This window comes from Schistocerca cancellata, chromosome 2 (genome assembly GCF_023864275.1).
Source record: "Schistocerca cancellata isolate TAMUIC-IGC-003103 chromosome 2, iqSchCanc2.1, whole genome shotgun sequence".
Taxonomy (NCBI): Eukaryota; Metazoa; Arthropoda; class Insecta; order Orthoptera; family Acrididae; genus Schistocerca; species Schistocerca cancellata.
The window spans coordinates 813,144,083-813,164,411 of record NC_064627.1 but is presented as its reverse complement, the minus strand read 5'-3'; the positions used below and the strand labels follow the sequence as shown (position 1 = coordinate 813,164,411).

Genomic DNA, 20,329 nt, shown 5'->3' with positions numbered 1-20,329 from the left:
GGACAGTACTGAATTTACCCACTGGGAGCAGCGTGGGCTTCCTACTAGCAAATAGCTTGTGAGCAGCCGAGGTGGACACTTTCTCTTTGACCTGAATTTCTTGGATACATCGTTCTTCCTTATAGATGGGACAGTCGCGGGAGGACGCTGCATGGTCACCCTGACAGTTCACACAACGAGGAGACGGAGGTGGACAGTCACCCTCATGGGCGTCCCTGCCACAAGTGACACATTTAGCCGCATTGGAACAAGACTGGCGAGTGTGATTAAAACGCTGACACTGGTAGCAGCGCGTAGGTGTTGGGACATAGGGGTGAACAGAAATAACCTCGTAGCCCGCTTTGATGCGCGATGGCAGCTGAACACTATCAAAGGTCAAGAAAAGCGTCCGGGTCGGTACAAGGTCATTGTTGACCTTTTTCAGGACCCTATGGACAGCCGTCACGCCCTGCTCAGCGAGGAAAGACTGAATCTCCTCATCAGTCAATCGTCGAGAGATCTAGTATAGACCACACCACGAGACGAATTCAAAGTTCGGTGAGCCTCCACCCGGACAGGGAACGTGTACAGGAGTGTGGCTCGAAGCAGTTTCTGTGCCTGAAAGGCGCTCTCAGTTTCTAGTAGCAAGGTCCCATTACGCAACCTTGTACAAGACTTAGCAGTACCGGCTATGGCATCTACGCCCTTCTGGATAACGAAAGGGTTGACAGAGGAAAAATCCTTTCCATCCTCAGATCGAGAAACAACGAGGAACTGTGGGGCAGGCGGTAGTACCTTTGTCACTGGTGGCTGGTCATGTTTCCGTTTGTGGGCAGAAGTCGAGAGAGAAGAAGAGAAATCCATTGCGGAGGAATCCCCCATGATTGCCAGCGTCTCCGATGGCGCGCTCCTTCCTTATGGGGACCCTCTCAGAGGGCATTCCCGCCTTAGGTGAACGTTTACACCTCAGGTCACACCTCCTGAGAAACAGATGGAGGGGCCAATCGGCATGGTCAGAAGGTATCAGCTCAGGCAATCACCCCTCCCTGGGCCTGGCCTTTACCAGGGGGTACGTGCGTGCCTTACTTGTCTACCCAGGGCGGGGAATTACGCGTTACCCCGTCACCGGCTACACGTGCGAACGCGTGAGTCGGCCTTCAGGCACGCACAGGGAGGAAGGAAGAAGAGGAAAAGGAAGAGAGAGAGGACAGACTGTCTCAAACGCCGAGGCGGAGACCAGAGAAGGCAAGGAGAAGACGGCAAGGAGAAGTAGGCATGGAGAAGGAGGCAAGGAGAAGGAGGCAAGGAGAAGGAGGCAAGGAGAAGGAGGCAAGGAGAAGGAGGCAAGGAGAAGGAGGCAAGGAGAAGGAGGCAAGGAGAAGGAGGCAAGGAGAAGGAGGCAAGGAGAAGGAGGCAAGGAGAAGGAGGCAAGGAGAAGGAGGCAAGGAGAAGGAGGCAAGGAGAAGGAGGCAAGGAGAAGGAGGCAAGGGAAAGAGTAAGGAAGACAGTGAGATGGAGAAGAACAAAGAAAGGAACCAACCAAAGGAAGGAAGAAACGAGAAGTGAAAAACCAAAAAGACCACAATTATAGGTCGTGGAACCGTGTCTCCGGACGCAGGCGCTAACTACCCCCTTGAGGGGGATGGACTCCTTTTAGTCGCCTCTTACAACAGGCAGGAATACCGCGGGCCTATTCTAACCCCCGAACCCGCAGGGGGAACCAATTCTGCTGTAAAGATGCTGTGTCCACTAGACAGGGAGAGTGCTCGCTGGTCCTGGTGCATGTGAAGACATAGCTTGTCCGGTATTCAACTTTTGAGCCAACTATATGAATGAACTGAACTGGGGTACTCACCATGTACTGAGAAGAACAATTTGTGAAAACTTTTATTTTCTTTGAGGGCTGATCAGTACTCACCAATATAATTCTTTTGAGAGATCGGGTTGCAGTTAAGGGGTTGGTTGCTGAGTTCCATGGAATACTCATGAGCAATTAAGGATGTACATGCTGACTTAGACAAAACCCATGCTACCGGAGTGAGCCTTATACAAATGAGGTTTGGCAGGTTCCCCATAGGTTGCCCGCTAGCAACTGCTTAGCCTCAACAGGCCATCTGTCCCATTAGCACTTAACGCAACTGGGGATTTAGGTCTTTTATAAACAGGTTTGTGTCACCCTTGTGATCAGAGCAATTAAGCCAAGATTCCCCTGCTTTGGCATACAATGATCCATTACTGTGCTACATCATGGTCACTGAAACATGCCCATAAATTACAGTTACAGAGGACTGGCAACACACTCCAGTCCCCAGTTCACAAAATCCTGTGAATCGCCGAAGATGTACCAGCCAACTGAGACTGAGCTCCCAGCACAGCTTACCATCTGGCAAGACCCAGGGCTTATTGAAAGCCATGGGTGTGGTATGCATTACTCATCCCTCACACTTTACAAGTGCTTCAACATCTGACATTACACATCAAGCATTCATACCTCATAGGGTGCAGTATCCTATGTGGGTAAAACAACCAATTAAGTATGATTCCTGTATGGAAAGCCACTACAAAACAATAGCTAACTGTAAACTCAGTCATCCAGATATAAAATACCGCAAACACCATCACCTATGAGGCCAACAGCTGCTTTAGTACCAGCGTCACTTGATAACCCCTGCTTCCACCGTGATTAGTCTTCATCTTGTCATTGTCACTGACAGCTGTCTGTATCCAGCTCTCCTACTCCCCAGTACTTTCACTACACCTCCTTGTCCCAATCTCACCCCCTGCTAGATTATGTTTCTCTCCTGCACTGTATCTAGCCAGACACCCCTAAATAACCCACTACGAAGGCCCCCGTCCTAAGGAATTAAACTTCCAGCGCTCCTTTCGAATGGTGCCCTGCAGTTGGTGTTCAGCAACCCACCGACTATAGGAGGAATAGTACATGCAAAAATTGTTGGCGTACAAGGAGGGTGACACTGAAGACCCCACAGTTACTGCTGGACCATTCACGGCCGCTAAAAAGAGGGGGACACTTAATACAGAGTCATATGAGGTGGGAGGAGGTGGGTGGGTGGGTGGGTGGGTGGGTGGGGGGGGCTACAGTTAGAAGCACCAACTCAAACCTGAAAGCACAGTTTGACAAGAATTTCTGCACAAGAATCGAAAGCAAGCCCAGGAGACTCCACTCATGTATGGTAGAAAGGATGTGGTGTTACCATGTGGTGTCATAAGCCTTTTGTAGGTCAAGGAATACACCAATAAGGTATATATGTCAGTTAAAAGCTGTCAGATTGGAGCCAAAAGGCCCAGAGACTCAAGGACAACACAGACGGCAGCTCACCGTGCATTTGAGCAACTGTTCAAGCATATGGTTGTGCGTGTGGTCTGGCCCTGAAGGTGTACCATGGCAAAGGGATAGGGCACTGAATGATTCCTGCTCACTGAATGAAGCCTTATGGGGCTCCAGCTGGCATGCAGTGAAAGATAAGTGCTATCACTTCATTTCATGTTTAAGGACATGAAAAGCTGGTTGATAGTTCTCAGATGAAGAGCAAAATATTTGGCTACAGCATCTGGGCCCGTGAAAACAGCACTGTTCAATGAAATACCATGCCCAGTTGCAGAGGTTGGTTGTTTTTGGGAAGGAGACCAGACAGCGTGGTCATCAGAGTTGCAGAGGACTGATGTCCATATGAGCTACTGTCTGCAAGGCCACAACAATACTGTGAGGTTTGCTTGTTACACAGAAGAAAACTATGTGTTAACCTTGTATGACCGATGTGGAGATGACAAAAGAATTCTGTGCTCCTTCCATGAGAAGCGGAAGGTAGAGCACCATGTTGCAGTAACCTCGTTGATTATGCAGAGTTTATTAGCCCATCAGATGATGTTCCATTTCTCCGTGAGCAGAGATCTTAATGTGTACCCACAAATCCACACCTGAAATTGGCAAAGCGAACGGGGAGCGAGTAAATGCTCCTCTAGCAAATGGTTAGCCAGTTCATTCCCTGCAATACCCATTACTTGGGACCCAGAGAAAGACAACTGAGCATGCAGCACGGCGAACGCCATGAATATGAAGTCGAAGTGAGAGCTCTTTGGGCCACCATCATCATCTCAGAGTAGCACTTGGAACCTATGTCCCCAATTATTTGCTGGCTGTATTACAATCTCTGTCTTGCTCTACAGTTTTTGCACTCTACAGCTCCCTCTAATACAATGGAAGTCATTCCCTCATGTCTTAACAGACATCCTATCATCCTGTCCCTTCTTCTTGTCAGTGTTTCCCATATTCATTTCCTCTCTGATTTTGAGCAGAGCCCCCTTGTTCCTTACCTTATCAGTCCACCTAATGTTCAACATTCATCTGTAGCACCACATCTTAAATGCTTCAATTCTCTTCTGTTCTGGTTTTCCCACAGTTCATATTTCACTACCATACAATGCTGTGCTCCAGACGTACACTTTAGAAATTTCTTCCTCAAATTAAGGCCTATGTTTGATACTAGTAGACTTCTCTTGGCCAGGAATGCCTTTTTTGCCAGTGCTAGTCAGCTTTTGATGTCTTCCATGCTCCATCCTCATTGGTTATTTTGCTGCCTTAGAAGCATAATTCCTTAACTTCATGTACTTCGTGACCATCATCCTGATGTTAAGTTTCTCATTTCTGCTACTTCTCATTACTTTTGTCTTTCTACTATTTGCTCTCAATCCATATTCTGTACTCATTAGACTGTTCACTACATTGAGCATGTCATGCAATTCTTCTTCACTTCCACTCAGGATAGCAATGTCATTAGCAAATCGAACCATTGATATCTTTTCACTTTTTATTTTAACCCCTCTCCTGAATCATCGATTCTTCGATTTGCAGATTGAACAATAGGGGAGGAAAGGCTAGATCTCTGTCTTACATCCTTTTTAATCCACTTCATTCTTGGTCGTTCACCCTTACAATTCCCTCTTGGCTCTTGTACATGTTGTATATTACCCGTATCTCCCTATAGCCTACTCGTATTTTTCTCAGAATTTCGAACATCTTGCACTATTTTACACTGTCGGATGCTTTTTCCAGTTCAACAAATATGATGAATGTGTCTTGATTTTTCTTTCTTTCATTGTCAGCCACAACGTAAGAATTGACCCTTGGGTGCCTATACCATTTCTAAAGGCAAATGGATCATCATCTAGCAGATCCTCGATTTTCTTTTCCATTCTTCTGTATATTATTCTTGTCAGCAATAAATGATAATTAATTGAAACCCTCAGCTGCCGACAGATGATGTTGATATACCTCCATGGGGACAGCTGAAAATTTGTGCCCTGACCGGGGCTCGAACCCAGGATCTCCTGCTTACATGGCAGATGCTCTATCCATCTGATCCAGCGAGGACACAGATGAATAGCGCGACTGCAGGGACTTATCTCTTGCATGCTTCCTTTGAGACACACATTCCCAACTGTCCACAATCTACATACGTAATGTTCCTAATAGATATTTGCCCATCCACTCATTACTCGCGAACACTAAGGTGACGATTCCCGTAAGAGTTCTTGTCAGCGAGTTGGATGCATGAGCTGTTAAGTTGATTGTGTGATAATTCTCACACTTGTCAGCTCTTGCAGTCTTCGGAAATTTATGGATGATATTTTTCCGAAAGTCAGATGGTATGTTGCCTGACTCATACATTCTACACACCAATGTGAGTAGTAGTTTTGTTGCCACTTCCCCCAATAATTTTAGAAATTCTGACGGAATGTTATCTATCCCATCTGTCTTATTTGATCTTAAGTCCTCCAAAGCTCTTTTAAATTTTAATTCTAAAACTGGATCCCCTATCTCTTCTAAATCGACTCCTGTTTCTTCTTCTATCATATTAGACAAAGCTTCCCTCTCATAGAGGACCTATCTGCTCTATCCTCTACATTTAATAGTGGGATTCCTATTGCACTCTTAATGCTACCACCCTTGCTTTTAATGTCACTGAAGTTTGTTTTGACTTTCCTATATGCTTAGTCAGTCCTTCCGACAATCCTTTCTTTTTCAATTTCTTCACACTTTTCATGCAGCCATTTCGTCTTAGCTTCCCTGCACTTATTTATTTCATTCTTTAGAGACTTGTATTTCTGTACGCCTGAATTTCGCTGAACATTTTTGTTTAATCTATTCTAAGTATTTCTTCTGTTACCCACGGTTCCTTTGCAGATGCCTTTTTTCAACCTAGGTTTTTCTTTTCAGCTTCTGTGATTTCCCTTTTTAGAGATGTCCATTCCTCTTTAACTATACTGCCTATTGAGCTATTCCTTATTGCTGTATCATTAGCCTTAGAGAGCTTTAAGCATGCCTCATCATCCCTTAGTATTCTGTATCCCACTTCTTTGCATACTGATTCTGCCTGACTAATCTCTTTAACTTCAACCTACTCTTCATCACTACCACATTGTGATCCAAGTCTATATCTGCTCCTGGGTACTGGGTATGTAATTTAACTGGAATCTTTTCATATCACCCAATCTTTTCCAAGTATACTCTAACGTTTCCGACTTAAAGTGTGAGTGTGAATCTGGGTTATTTCGGTTTATTCCCCCAAAACCACCTTCCACTTCTTTATGAGGTGACTTACTCAGAATTTGCAGGCACTCTTCCTTACTGGATAGCTGGCTGCTGGAAACCCTCTTGACTTCTTCTCCGTCGAATAACGCTTAACGCTAGGTACAGGAATTTTTAGACTCTTTCTACTTATGAAATAAGTAGACATACAAATTTTGCTTTTCATCAATTAGTTGTATTTGACTTTCATACACAATAAAACTCTCACTTTCAACGTAAATATATAAATTTCGGCAAGTCTCTTGTATAGTTGAACATCAGAACAAAATTAAATTACAGTTAAAAGAAAGTTGGCTTTGATACCATAACTTTTCTTAACATAAATCAGAAAATAAATCTTACTTATAGCAAGGTTACGTCAAGAGTTTTCAAGATTCTTTTTCAATTGTCTTTGTTTTAATAACAATAGTTAATGACTCAATAAGCACAGGGCTGCATATAAACTCCATGGTTCTTCATTGCAGACTCACTAAAACATCTATGGATTGCGCAACGGGTACTTGTCAGTGTCGTTCATCCGCTGTGTCTACTTTCTTCCCACGACTGACTTTAAATCTGCACACAATAACATGGGACGCACAGTAGGTAGGATTCTACCATCCCACACTCATATCCAGAATATTGTGTGCTCGAGATGATAGAAGGCCGATTGGTTCTAGTATTTACACAGAAATTCTCGAATCACTACAATGCTGCCTCCTCTTGTGATTCTTGAATAGAGTATTTACTATTACTAGCTGAAATTTATTACAGAACTCAATTAGTCTCCCACCCCCTCTCATTCCTTGCCCCAAGCTCATATTCTCCTATAACCTTTTCTTCCCCTACAACTGCATGCCAGTACCCCATGACTATTAGATTTTCATATACTTATATGGATATGGTGTCTGTTATTTTGTACATGTCCGAAAGAGCAGACACCATTGATGACCTGCAGCCATCTAGAACGAAATTAGAATTATATTAATACCTTCAGCTGCTGACGGGCATTGATATATATCAACGGGGACAGGTGAAAATGTGTGCCCCGACTGGGACTCAAACCCGGGATCTCCTGCTTACATGACAGGCACTCTATCCATCTGAGCCACTGAGGGCACAGAGGTTAGTGTGAATACAGGGACTATCTCGCGCAGGCCTCCCATGAGAACCACATTCTCACCTTGTATGGAAGACATTCTTACCAAGTCCCGTAAGAGTTCAGGGAATGTGTGTGCATCCGCACAGGAGGAGGAGGTGAGGTCATGGTTGGTATTGCCAGAACTGTGTGTGTGTCATATATATATATATATATATATATATATATATATATATATATATATATATATATATATATATATATATATATATATATATATATATATATATATATATATATATATATATAAGAAAGATGATGAGACTTACCAAACAAAAGCGCTGGCAGGTCGATAGACACACAAACAAACACAAACATACACACAAAATTCTAGCTTTCGCAACCAACGGTTGCCTCGTCAGGAAAGAGGGAAGGAGAAGGAAAGACAAAAGGATATGGGTTTTAAGGGAGAGGGTAAGGAGTCATTCCAATCCCGGGAGTGGAAAGACTTACCTTAGGGGGAAAAAAGGACAGGTATACACTCGCACACACACACATATCCATCCACACATACAGACACAAGCAGACATTTTGTAAAGTCTGCTTGTGTCTGTGTATGTGTATGTGTGGATGGATATGTGTGTGTGTGTGCGCGCGAGTGTATACCTGTCCTTTTTTCCCCCTAAGGTAAGTCTTTCCGCTCCCGGGATTGGAATGACTCCTTACCCTCTCCCTTAAAACCCATATCCTTTTGTCTTTCCTTCTCCTTCCCTCTTTCCTGACGAGGCAACCGTTTGTTGTGAAAGCTAGAATTTTGTGTGTATGTTTGTGTGTCTATCGACCTGCCAGCGCTTTTGTTTGGTAAGTCTCATCATCTTTCTTTTTAAATATATTTTTCCCACGTGGAATGTTTCCCTCTATTATATTCATATATATATATATATATCGTGTCTGTTCTTTCGGATATGTTTGAAGCAAATGTTCTTTAGCTGCCAGGGGGACATCAATCAGCATGATTGCCTTTGTTGTAGCTTTGTTTTTTTACAAAGATATGAACAGCAGTATGACTTTTTTAAATGGCACCCTGTATTTTTTATTTCATAATTCATTTCCTATCCTAAAGACCTATTCAAAAATGCATCACAGTGTACCATTCATGGAAACACAATGTTATTAATTACATAACACAACACTGACTTTAGCGAGCCCAGGATCACAAACTCATCCACTTACTGGAGTTGTCAAAAAACAAACGAAAACCAATAAAATAATTACACAAAATTGACTGACTTTCCTGTGCCATTGCCCAGGAGTAGAACACTCAAAGGTGCTCGAAGTGGTGACACTGGACACTGATACACTCGTTGACTGAAAGAATTCTTTACTGCTTTCAGTGTTGCCTGCTGAAGAGAATTACAAGCCACCGCGATACGTTCCTGCATGTCCTCTGGAGTTGTTGGAATATCGCGATAGACAATGTCTTTAATGTAGCCCCAAAGAAAAATGTCCAGAGGATTTAAATCAGGAGACTTAGCAGGACAAGTAACTGTTACTCCTTGACTAATCCATCTGGCAGAATACCTCTGGTTCAGAACACGATGTGCACGCAAGGCATTATGTGCTGGACATCCATTGTGTTGATACCACATAAGCATTCTAGTTCTTAGGGGCAGTTCATCCAGAAAAAGAGGAAGAATTTGTCTGAGGAAGTTGGCATACGCTGTGCCACTTAAACTACCACTGATGAAATAAGGACCAGTAACTGTAGTACCAAGCATACCCGCCAGGACAGCCGAGAGCGCTAACGCGCTGCTTCCTGGACTCAGGTAGGCGCGCCGGCCCCGGATCGAATCCGCCCGGTGGATTAACGACGACAGCCGGTGTGCCGGCCAGGCTGGATGTGGTTTTTAGGCGGTTTTCCACATCCTACTAGGTGAATACCGGGCTGGTCCCCATGTCCCGCTTCAGTTACACAACTCGCAAACATTTGAAACACATTCACACTATTTCATGATTTACACTAGACACAAACAGCTTGGGTACACTAAGCAAAAAGGGCATCCGGCCACCCTTCAAATTAACCATGACAAATCTGTACTTAACCCTGCCGACCCTGCTCGCAATGCGGGATAAAGGCAGTAGCAAAAGAACGAAAGAAAGAATTGTAGTACCAAGCATCCCACACCAGACGTTAACTCTTCATTGACACTGATGTTCCACCTGTCTAAGCCATCATGGGTTGTCGCTGGACCAATGATGCCTGCTCCTCGTATTTACCTGTCCTTTGTTTGAGAAGGTACATTCACCGGTAAATAGAACATTGGAGAAGTAGTTCGGGTTCGCGATGATTTGCTGCTGTACCCACTGACAGAACTGTACACGATTATGGAAATCATCCCCATGCAATTCTTGATGTAAGTGTACATGGTACAGACAGAACCAGTGATTTGTAAAAATACGATGTACACTGGTTTTAAATGCCAATCTCGTGTTCAAGCTGTCATATGCTCACACGTGAATTCATAGCAATGGAAGCAAGAACAGTAACTTCGGCAGCTTCACCTGTGCGAGTGCTACGACAATTGCATTGCTGTGAATTGAAACTTCCTGTTTCCTGAAATGTCACAGCAAAATGAGAAAACATCCGTCGGGAAGGTGGGTTCTTGTCAGGATATCGCTATCTGTACAATTCTGCTGCCTGCGTAGCATTTCGCCAACCTTTAACAACAACAATAAAAGAAACTTGCAGTTGATGCAGTTCGTAGGAAGGACAGCCTTTACCATATGCCTATTCTACACAAGAGTATTTAAAAGGACTAAACTACTGTACTAAATGTACCCTTGCATAAGAATACAGTATTGCAATTACTTTTCTACTAACTTACATTCCTCATAGATGAGTAGCATTTCTATCTTCTGTTAATTTGGTGTTCATTCTACTCTCTCAACTCTTCAACTAATGATGATTGACGGAATGACGGGTGTGCATTCTACTTCTGATTACATTTGTCCTCCGCCAACGTCAGCATGTGGATGTGTTCCATTACCTCGAGTACCTGCACTAAGCGCTGGGAGTGTCAACGTCAATGTTGCGTTATATGATTAATAACGTTGTGTTTCAGTGAATGGTACACTATGATACATTTTTAATAGGTCTTTAGGAGAGGAAATGAATTACCGAATAATAAATACAGGGTGCTATTTAAAAGAGTCACACCGCTGCTCATATCTTTGTAAAAAACAAAGCTACAATGAAGGCAATCATACTGATTGATGTCCTCCTGACGGCTAAAGAATATTTGCTTGAAACATTTTTTAATTTGCATGTGGACAAACAGTTATTTACAATGGTCAAGATAAATGGGATAACCTGTATAATGCACATAGTATTGCCACGCATTTGTCAGAGTCACTGTGACAGAAGGACCACACAGCCTGGCAGCAGAACCCTCACTGGTGGAACAGCAAAGATCAGCTGGGTCTGGCATTGCCTCTCTGGCATCTTCGTCTGGAGCGTATCTCAGAGATGACAGGATTTCACACATTGTCCAGCTGGTAGTCACTGTCTTGGTTCATTAGATTTTCCACAACTTGTATTTCAATGGATCATTTTATAATGGAGTCCCAAAAAGGCCAAAATTAATGTTTTGTCATACTCGGCTGAATGTCCATTGGAGATACAATGTTCAACAATTGCAGATTTGTTTGATTGTAGAAGACGAGTGCAACATTTATGTTCTGTGCAGCTTTCTTCCACTGTAGTGTTGTTTGTCCTCCTTAAGGAGTGGATAAAGATAGCATTTTAATTTTTTTTAAATTCAGTCAATAATGATATGAAATACTGAAAATCAATTTTTTTTTAATCCAGGAAGCTGTTAGACAAGCAACTAGGACTAAGTGATTGTGCCCTAGGAAGTCATTTCAGAACTGACAAGAGGTTGGTGCACCAGAGGTCTGCACGCATGCACATGTTTTTACAACTACATCTATACTTTGCAAGCAACTGTATAAATAACGGTAGAAAATACTTTATGTACCACTATCACTTCTCCCTTTTCCTGTTCCAGTCACATATGGTTCACAAAAATTTTGCTGGTAAGCCTCTGTGTGCCCTCAAATCTCTCTAATTTTATCTTCACGGTCTTTTTGCTAGATATACCTTGGAGGAAGCAATATATTGGTTGACTTTTCTAAGAACGTACAGTCTTGAATTTTTAACAGTAGACCATACTGTGATGCAGGACACCACCCTTACAGTGTCTACCACTGGAGTTGACTAAACATCTCCATGACACTTCTGTGCTTACTTGCTGCTGTTCTTTGTATATTCTCTATTTCCTGTCTCAATCCTATCTGGTGTGGATCCCAGACTGACTAGCAACATTCAAATATGGCCGTATGGATGTTTTGAATGCTGCTTCCTTTGCTGCTGGATTCTTCCAATGAATCTCAGCCTGGCATCCACCATACCCATGATCACTTTGATGTGTTTGTTCCTTTTCAAATCAGTCTGTATACATACTACTAGATATTTTATGGCAGTAACTGCTTTAGTAGTAGTTCTGCAATCATGCAACAATTGCAACTTGCTGAACCAAGTGTTGATTCTCTGCTGGTCTTTCTCAGTTTAATTACAATTTTCTATAACAACGAAAATAATCAATTTTCGACAATATAATGTAATTGGATAGATAAAAAAACCTACTCGCCAAGCAGCAGTGGGAAAACACACACATAAAAAAAGGTTTTACTTATGTAAGCTTTCGGAGCCAGTGGTTCCTTCTTCCGGCAGAAGAGTTGATGAGAAGTGAGCTGGAGAACTTTAGGAAAAGGGGTAGAGTTCATAAAAGTCACCCATAACCCTGGGTCTGGGGAGACTTACCGGACAGGATGAGAAGGTTAGACTGATTGTTGTGAACTGCACCAGACTGCACCTGAAAGCTTAAAAGTGGAAGACAGGGTAACATGCAAGACAGAGATTACTGCTCACTGCTAAAACATCATGCACGAGTTAATAGACCGAAAAGCTATGTACATTGTATGTAACAGAGGTGGGAGGGGGATGGCGAAATACAGACAGGTCAGAAAATGAAAGATGTAGAAAACTAAACTTGAGTTAAGAAAGGAGTAGTTACTATGAAGAAATATTGAGACAGAAAACCTTAATGTAAATTAAGGCCAGGTGGGTGGCGAGTTCCAAGGACATGTCATAGCATTAGTTCCCACCTGCGAAGTTCTTAGAGACTGTCATCTTGGGGAAGAATCCAGATGACGCATGTGGTGCAACAGGCACTGAGGTCACAACTGTCATGTTATAGATAATGCTCTGCAACAGCGTATTGTGTGTTGCTGGTATACACCCTCTACCTATGACCATTCATCTTACCTGAAACATGGTGGCAGTCATGCCGATGTAAAAGGTCCAACATCATTGTTAAGGTAACTGATATATGACATGTCGTTTCACAGGTGGCTCTCCCTTTGATAGCATGTGTTTCGCCAGTTATAGGGCCGTTATAAGTGGTGGTAGGAGGGTGCATAGGGCAGGTCTTGCAGCAGGGATGGTCACAGGGGTTGGAGACATAGGGTAGGGAGATGGGTGCAGAATGAGCATAAGGTCTGACAAAGATACTGCAGTGGTTGGGAGGGTAACAAAAAGCTATTCTAGGTGTGACAGGCAAAATATCAGACAGAATAGTTCTCATTCCATGGCATGATTTTAGGAAGTCACAGCCTTGTCGAAGTAGCTGATTTATACATCCAAGACCAGAGTAATACTGAGTGATAAGTGGTGTGCTCTGAAGTTGTTTTTTGGAGGGATCAGCAGTACCAGCATTGGATGAGATGGCGCGTGAAATCTGCTGTTGGACGAGGCTGGTGGGGTAATTATGTTCAGTGAAGACTGAGGTAAGAATGCTGTTGTATTGCTGTAAAGAGTCTGCACCCGAACAAATATGTTTACCTCGAATGCCAACATTTGACAGGGGCAGGCTGGCAGCTGTCAAAATGTAAATACTCTATGTGGACAGAAGTGTGCGTAGCTGGTGTTCTATGAGGATGAAATCAACATCAAGGAAAGTGGCATGCGATTTTGAATAGGACCATATGAAATTTAACTGGGCGAAGGTATTTAGAGATTCCAAGAATCTGACCCACCTTAAAACCTCACGCCCCTCACAAGAATTACACCTCAATCAGTAGAACTTCTTAACCCACCCAAACCATGAAAGCCAATCCTTTTAACTTCTTCCTATGATCTACTGGCCGTCTTATAGTTGCTGGCTTCAAAGCACCAACTGAATTTATATCTGCCTTAGCTGATTAGCACCTGCAATCCATAGTACAATGACTTCTCTTCTATACTAAAGACACCAAAAATTTCCTAGATTGGCTGAAATCCATGCCTGTTCCACTCCCACCATACACCTTGCTTGTCACTATTAATGCCACCTCCCTCTATACAACTATTCCCCACATACATGGTCTGTCTGTTGCTGAACACTTCCCCTGTCTGCACTCACCTGATTCCAAACCTACGACATCCTTCCTACCCACATTAATCAACTTTATACTCACTTCACCTGTGAGGAGCAGACATACAAACAGATCAGGGGAATGGCCTTGAGAACTAAGACGGCTCCTTCCTACGCCAACCTTTTACGGGGCACTTGGAGAGAGCTTTCCAGGGATCCATAAGACTTCAGACCCTGGTTTCGTTAAGATGCATTGATGACACCTTTGCCATATGACTCACAGTGAGGCCGACCTGTTAAAATTCTTGGAATCTCTAAATACCTCCTCCTGATTAAATTTCACATGATCTTATGCCAAATCCCATGCCACTTTCCTTGATGTCATTTCTTCCTTACCGAAGGCTACCTATACACTTCTGTCTGCATTAAACCTACTAACAAACAACAGTACTTCCCCTCCCATACAGCCTCAGCATTCGAGGCAGATGTATTTGTTCAGGTGCAGACTCTACAGCAATACAACACCATTCTTACCTCAGCCTTAACTGGACATAATTATCCCACCAGCCTAGTTCAAAAGCAGATTTCCTGGGCCATCACATCCAATCCTGGTACTGCTGATCCACCCAAAAAAAAAAAAAAAAAAAAAAAAAAAAAAAAAAAAAAAAAAAAAGAAACACGCAACTTCAAAGCACGCCACTTGTCGCTCAGTATAATCCTGGTCTTGAATGTACTCATCTATTTCGACAAGGCAATGACTTCCTAAAATGAGATCCATTCTGTCTTAAGATTTTGCCACCCAATACCTAGAATAGCTTTTCATCGCCCTCCCAATCTTCACAATACCCTTGTCAGACCCAATGTTCCTTCTGCACCATCCCCCTCTACCCTGTGGTTCCTTCTCCTGTAACTGTCCAATGCAGCAAGACTTGCTGTATGCACATTTCTACCACTATCTATACCAGTCCTGTAACTGGCAAAACATATACTATGAAAAGAAGAGCCACCTGTGAAACAACACGTCATGTATCAGCTGTTATGTAAACACTATTTGGCCTTTTACATTGGCATGACTACCACCAAGTTGTCAGTTAGGATGAATGGGCATAGGCAGAGAGTGTATACTGGCATCACACAATATCCTGTTGCAGAGCACACTCTGCAACATGACAGTTGTGGCCTCACTGCCTGCTGCACCACATGTGCAATCTGGATTCTTCCCCCAGACACCAGATCTCAGAACTCTGTAGAAGGGAACTAACACTACATGTCCTTGGTTCTCGACACCCACCTGGCCTTAATTTACATTAATTTCTTCCATCTCAGCATTTCTTCACATTAACTCTGTGTTACTTGACAGTAACCACTCTTTTCTTCACTCCATTTCAGTTTTCTACATCTCTCATTTTCTGATCTGCTTATTTTTTGCCATACCCCTTCTACCTCTGTTACATACGCTGCACTTAGCTTTTCACACTCATTAACTTGTGCACAATGTTTTAGCAGTTACCAGTAATCTCTGTCTTGGATATTACCCTATCTTCCATCTTTAAGTTTTAGGGTTTTCAAATCTTGTCCAGTGCAGTCCCCAACAATGAGTCTTTCCTTCTCATCCCATCTGGTAAGTCTCCCCTGACCCAGGGTTCTGGGCGGCTTTTCCAAACTCTTTTCCTAAAGCTCTCCCGTTCATTTACCTTCACCCCTCTTCATTCTGCTCCAACCATTCTGTTGGAAGAAGGAGCCACTGGTTCCAAAAGCTTGCATTAGTAAAACCTTTTTTATGTGTATGTTCTGTTTCTGCCACTTCATGAGTAGATTTTTTTTATCTATTCAATTACATTATATTACAGTTTTTTAGTGTTGCAACATCTCTGTATACAACAGCTTTGTTTGCTAGAAACTCTTCTATACAATCGCACAGTTTCTCTAATATCCCCGTATGCTTATACACTGCGTGACAGTTGGTAAGGAACAGAGACATTGTTGGACTGCAGTAATCACGGTCAATGGTGGATGACATGAAAGGCAGTATGTACGTAACAGAGGTGGGCTGGCATATTTATCACCAAGAATGGTACAGATTTCAACACATAGAAAAGCAGGATAAGAGACATAAATAATGTTCATGTATGACACAGGTCAGACTCCCAACATAAAGGTCAACATCAGACTATCAGCAAGGAATATGCCCTACTTGGGCACTAACACACATTTTGCACCTGTTATTCATGTTGTCTACCAAACTGTTGAAGAGTCCTTGGGGGATATTGTCCCACTCCTCTCTCACAGTGGTTTTCAGTTTATGCACAGTTCGAGGAGGGGTGTTCATTGATTAGCATGTCTGCCAAGAGCATCCTAGGCTTGCTTTATAGGGTCCAGATCTGGGTAGAATGTAGGCCATTTCAAGTTCTGTATCTTCACTCTCCAATGTGTCCAACATCTCAACGATACTATGTGGGTGGGACTGTTGTACATAAACAGAAAATCAGGATCTACCGTGCCGCTGATCAGGTGGCTCTCTCTCCCCACACTAACTGATGGCCAGGATCACATGCCACAGTGTAGGAGGATTCGTCAGAGACCATCACTTTACAGCACTGTTGCTGACCCCAACCAACGTGCTCCCTATACCAATGAAGTTTTTCTCAGAGATTGTGCAGTTGAAGTGGAATGTATTTAATAGACTTCCGAGCATACAAAACAGCCAGATTTAATAACCGAAAAATGGTTCTGGCAGAGACACATGTATCAGTAGTGATTTCTGGGTCTGCAGCGATTTACCTAGGAGTGAGGTAACTGTTCCTTTTCGCCTCTCAGGCTACCCATTGAGCCTCTTGTGGTGTGGTGGTCTGTCTACAACCACCAGTGTGCTTTCACATATCATTTCCATCTTCAGTGGCCTTTTTCAACTGCGAGATGACACTTTTAGGGACACCCATTACTATGGCCACAGTAGTGACACTTTGACTGGCTTCAAGCCATCCAAGTGCTCATTCACAATTGTAAGCCCTCAAATGATGTCTGCAGACATGTTGCCATACCACACAGAGTGTCACACTTATCTCTTTGCTTAACAATGTTCTTCAGACACCATACTACTTGAACTGTTGAATGCACATAGAGTGTTTGTGCATGGGCTGCACTACAGTTAACTTGCCCTACCCTGTAGATTTCCTTTTACTGTCACTGGTCGGTGTTCCATAGCAATTGGCAGTTGCTGCTTAGCCAGTATCTGTTGATCCTGAGCAATTATCAAGCAGTGTATGTTGTTCATATGCAACAGTGTGGAACTGTATTGAAGGCCTTCCAAAAGTCAATGAACATTGTGCCCAACTGGGCACCTGTATCTACTGCTTTTGGGTCTCGTGAATGAACACAGCGAGCTTGGTTGCACATGATCACTGTTTTCAGAGCCATGTTGATTCCTGTAGGGAAGATTTTCGCTCTTCAGAAATGTTGTAATATGCGAGCATAAAACATGTTCCAAAATACTGCAAGAGACCTACATCACAGATACAGGCCTATAGTTTTCAGCTTATCCTCAACGACTCTTCTTAAAAATGGGAATGACCTGTGCTTTTTTTTTTCTCCAATTATCAGGAACATTTCACTGCTCCAAAGGTCTATGGTAAACTGCTGCTGGAAGAAGGCAAGTTGTTTAGCACACACTGTGCAGAATCCAACTGGTATTCTATCAGGTGCAGAGGACTTTCCTCTGTTGAGCAATTTCAGCTGTTTTCTATCCCCTGGTCACTTAGTTTTCAATATCTGTCATTCTGTAGAGTGTGTGTGTGTGTGTGTGTGTGTGTGTGTGTGTGTGTGTGTGTGTAGGGTAGGGTGGTGGTGGTGGTGGTGGTGGTGGTGGTGGTGGTGGTGGTGGTGGTGGTGGGGGTGGGGGGGGGGGGGAGGGGGGGGGTGTTGCATGTGAGTGTGTAACCTTCACACAAGATTAATGCAAGAAAAAGAGCAATAATATGCTTGAAAGCTAATGAGATGATGTCACATATGTGTACTTACCGCCCTCAAATTTTTTGCAGGCAAGCTGTTGCATTTTCTTACTCTTGTTTAGTGTTTCCACTTGGAATATCCATTATCTTAAAATTACTTTGATATACTGCATACAAGCAGCCTCACTTTCAATATAAAATGTATGTTATGATAGAAAATGACAGACTGGAACCTCTATACTTACAATGCAGGAATTTTCAAATCTGCAATGCTCTTCAAGATCTTGTAACCATCCTTATGATGTCGATTCCAAGCTTGTACCCAGTTGTACATGTCTGCAACCAGGTCCCGAATGACTCTTGCATTTCCTGTCAGGTTCCCTTTCTGAGGTGTTGATTTCACAGGGCTGTCTGAAACTTCAATGTAAGGACAAATTACTCACACCTGGGGCTTTTTGGAATGAGAGAGAGAGAGAGAGAGAATGAGAGAGAGAGAGAGAGAGAGAGAGAGAGAGAGAGAGAGAGAGAGAGACATTATGTCTCACAGGAGTTTAAATTAGAGACACTGTACTACAGGATTGACAGAATATTGTGTGTGAGGTAACACATTCAAAACAGCCCTCAAATAATATGGAGTGAGCTGCTAGACTGATAATTTTTAGTACACATTTTGAAAATTGTAGGTTTTTAAGAGCTACCAACGCTTTCGTTTGGTAAATCACATCATCTTTGTTTTTAGATATATTTTTCCCACGTGGAATGCTTCCCTCTATTATATATAGAGGGAAACATTCCACGTGGGAAAAATATATCTAAAAAGAAAGATGATGAGACTTACCAAACAAAAGCGCTGGCAGGTCGATAGACACACAAACGAACACAAACATGCACACAAAATTCAAGCTTTCGCAACCAACGGTTGCTTCGTCAGGAAAGAGGAAAGGAGAGGGAAAGACGAAAGGATGTAGGTTTTAAGGGAGAGTGTAAGGAGTCATTCCAATCCCAGGAGCGGAAAGACTTACCTTAGGGGGAAAAAAGGACAGGTATACACTCGCACACACGCACACATATCCATCCGCATATACACAGACACAAGCAGACATTTGTAAAGGCAAAGAGTTTGGGCAGAGATGTCAGTCGAGGCAGAAGTACAGAGGCAAAGATGTTGTTGAAAGACAAGTGAGGTATGAGTGGCGGCAAATTGAAATTAGAAATTAGCGGAGATTGAGGCCTGGCGGATAGCGAGAAGAGAGGATATGCTGAAGGGCAAGTTCCCATCTCTGGAGTTCAGACAGGTTGGTGTTAGTGGGAAGTATCCAGATAACCCGGACAGTGTAACACTGTGCCAAGATGTGCTGGCCATGCACCAGGGCATGTTTAGCCACAGGGTGATCGTCATTACCAACAAACACTGTCTGCCTGTGTCCATTCATGCGAATGGACAGTTTGTTGCTGGTCATTCCCACATAGAAGGCTTCACAGTGTGGGCAGGTCAGTTGGTAAATCACGTGGGTGCTTTCACACGTGGCTCTGCCTTTGATCGTGTACACCTTCCGGGTTACAGGACTGGAGTAGGTGGTGGTGGGAGGGTGCATGGGACAGGTTTTACACCGGGGGCGGTTACAAGGGTAGGAGCCAGAGGGTAGGGAAGGTGGTTTGGGGATTTCATAGGGATGAACTAAGAGGTTACGAAGGTTAGGTGGATGGCGGAAAGACACTCTAGGTGGAGTGGGGAGGATTTCATGAAGGATGGATCTCATTTCAGGGCAGGATTTGAGGAAGTCGTATCCCTGCTGGAGAGCCACATTCAGAATCTGATCCAGTCCCGGAAAGTATCCTGTCGCAAGTGGGGCACTTTTGGGGTTCTTCTGTGGGAGGTTCCGGGTTTGAGGAGATGAGGAAGTGGCTCTGGTTATTTGCTTCTGTACCAGGTCGGAAGGGTAGTTACGGGATGCGAAAGCTGTTTTCAGGTTGTTGGTGTAATGGTTCAAGGATTCCGGACTGGAGCAGATTCGTTTGCCACGAAGACCTAGGCTGTAGGGAAGGGACCGTTTGATGTGGAATGGGTGGCAGCTGTCATAATGGAGGTACTGTTGCTTGTTGGTGGGTTTGATGTGGACGGACGTGTGAAGCTGGCCATTGGACAGGTGGAGGTCAACGTCAAGGAAAGTGGCATGGGATTTGTAGTAGGACCAGGTGAATCTGATGGAACCAAAGGAGTTGAGGTTGCAGAGGAAATTCT

At 43.5% G+C, this 20,329-nt stretch overlaps 1 protein-coding gene across 1 annotated transcript in view; it reads right to left on the bottom strand.

The window, feature by feature from the left end:
* The window catches only part of LOC126162698 (cyclin-dependent kinase 2-interacting protein-like), a 105,294-nt gene that overhangs the window by 76,696 nt on the left and 8,269 nt on the right, over positions 1–20,329 (bottom strand). The window contains exon 2 of the mRNA XM_049919351.1: positions 18,333–18,504. Within this exon, the coding sequence (XP_049775308.1) occupies positions 18,333–18,504 (172 nt within the window). The remainder of the gene's footprint in view (positions 1–18,332; positions 18,505–20,329) is intronic.